The sequence below is a fragment of the Myotis davidii genome, unplaced genomic scaffold (assembly GCF_000327345.1).
Source record: "Myotis davidii unplaced genomic scaffold, ASM32734v1 scaffold1203, whole genome shotgun sequence".
In the NCBI taxonomy this organism is placed as follows: Eukaryota; Metazoa; Chordata; class Mammalia; order Chiroptera; family Vespertilionidae; genus Myotis; species Myotis davidii.
The window spans coordinates 329,146-330,994 of NW_006294353.1; the positions used below are offsets into that span (position 1 = coordinate 329,146).

At 58.1% G+C, this 1,849-nt stretch overlaps 1 protein-coding gene across 1 annotated transcript in view; it reads left to right on the forward strand.

The window, feature by feature from the left end:
- Window positions 1-1,849, forward strand: part of CPAMD8 (C3 and PZP-like, alpha-2-macroglobulin domain containing 8) — a 52,890-nt gene that overhangs the window by 33,878 nt on the left and 17,163 nt on the right. Inside the window, exons 18-19 of the mRNA XM_015567018.1 lie at window positions 6-129; window positions 1,258-1,533. Of these exons, the coding sequence (XP_015422504.1) occupies window positions 6-129; window positions 1,258-1,533 (400 nt within the window). The remainder of the gene's footprint in view (window positions 1-5; window positions 130-1,257; window positions 1,534-1,849) is intronic.

Genomic DNA, 1,849 nt, shown 5'->3' on the forward strand with positions numbered 1-1,849 from the left:
GATAGGTTCGCAGGCACTGCGGGGCCTGGCGGGCAGTGTGGCCTCTGCAAGCTGCAGCCTGGGGTGTCTGGCTGCCCCGCGAGGCCCAGCTGGGTCAGGCTCCGGACGTGGACAGAGGTGGACGGGCAGGTGAGGAGCAGCAGCCTGGCTCCCTGCCAGCCCAGGTGTAGTTCCGGCTTCCGTTCTCAGGCTTCTCCTCGGGTTAAAGGTTTTATTTTCCAACGAGCTCTTTTGCACCAAATGCCAAGGCAAATTGCCAAAGGACATCCTGAAACCGCAAAGGGGACAATAGGGTTTGTCCCCAGAGCCATCCTAGAGCGATCAGTGTGCCCCTGGCGGGGGCAGGGAGGATCTGGGGCGGGTTTGAGCAGTGCTGTCCGATATGTAATTTCAAACCTCCTAGTGCCATGTCAGAGGGGTAAAAAGAAACAGGTGGAGTTCGTTTGAATTATGTGTTTTACATAGGCCCCAAATACTGTTGTGTCATGTGATCAATTTAAAAATTGTTAAAGCTTTTTATGTTCTTTCTTTCTTTCTTTTTGTGGGGGTTACTGTATCAGTTTCCTGGGTCTGCGGTAACACATGATCACAAGCTGGGAGACTTAAAACGATAGAAATTTATTCTTTCATGGTCTGGAGGCCAGAAGTCGGAGAGCAAGGCTTCGGCAGGGCTGAGCTCCCTCCGGAGGTTCTGGGGGAGGATGTTCACTGTCTCTTCCAGCTTCTGGGGGCTCTAGGTGTCCTTGGCTCGCAGCCACATCACCCCAGTGTCTGCTTCTGTCTCCCCATGGTCCTCTGCCCGTGTCTGCCTTGTCTCCCCATGGCCTTTCCTTCTTATAAGGACGCCTGCTATTGCGTTAGGGACCACTTACCCCAGCGTGACCTCATGTCAACAGCTGCAAAGACCTGTTTCTGAATAAGGCCACATCCACAGGAACCAGGGGTCAGGACGTGGACACACCTTTCTGGGACTCACAGCATGCCCTAAGTGACTGGTCCCCTCTTCTCCCCTAAACTGGGCGGAGCATGCACTGCTAAAGTTTGTGCCTCTGAACCCGTATTTTGGGGGCCTGTGTCCCTATGGGCTTTTGTCCTCAGAGCCATTCACATTTCTGATCACAGCGAGTCGGGGCAGAGGGCGGCCCTCTGCTGTCACACGCTCATGGTGTCTTAAGTGATTCCCCCCAGCTGCAGGGGGTACCTCTCTGGGCTTGGGCCGTGTGGCTCGCGTCATCTGTCCCCACCTCGCCGCTGCAGCCTGGCCCCGGAGAAGGGCCCACAGGTTGTCCGTCTTTCCGCAGCGACCCGTCTGGCGAGGAGACGTTCCGTGTGCAGGTCCCCGACTCCATCACCAGCTGGGTGGGCGAGGCTGTGGGTCTGTCCTCGGCGTGGGGCCTGGGCATCGCCACGCCCTCCTTGCTGAAGACCTTCAAGCCCTTCTTTGTGGACTTCACGCTGCCCCCCCAGGTGGTCCGCGGGGAGCAGGTCAAGATCCCGCTCAGCATCTACAACTACATGGGCACCTGCGCTGAGGTATTGAGCCCCCCACAGCCCTCTGTTGGGGGGCAGCACCCATGATATCAGGAAGCGGGCGGGTGGGGTCGTCCGGGGGGGATGTTAGAGGGGGCACAGCATCTTTGCTATCAGGGAAGCAGGGGAGAGATGGGGTCATCCTGGGGAGGCCGTGGGGTGAGCATCTGGGATATCGGGAAGGTATGGGAAGCGGGGCCATCCTGGGGGCCGTGGGAATAGCATCTGGGATATTGGGGACACAGGGTGGGGACTGCGGGGACAGCGTCTGTGTTGTGGAGGAGGCAGAGGCAGGATGGGATCGGCCTCTGATCCACCA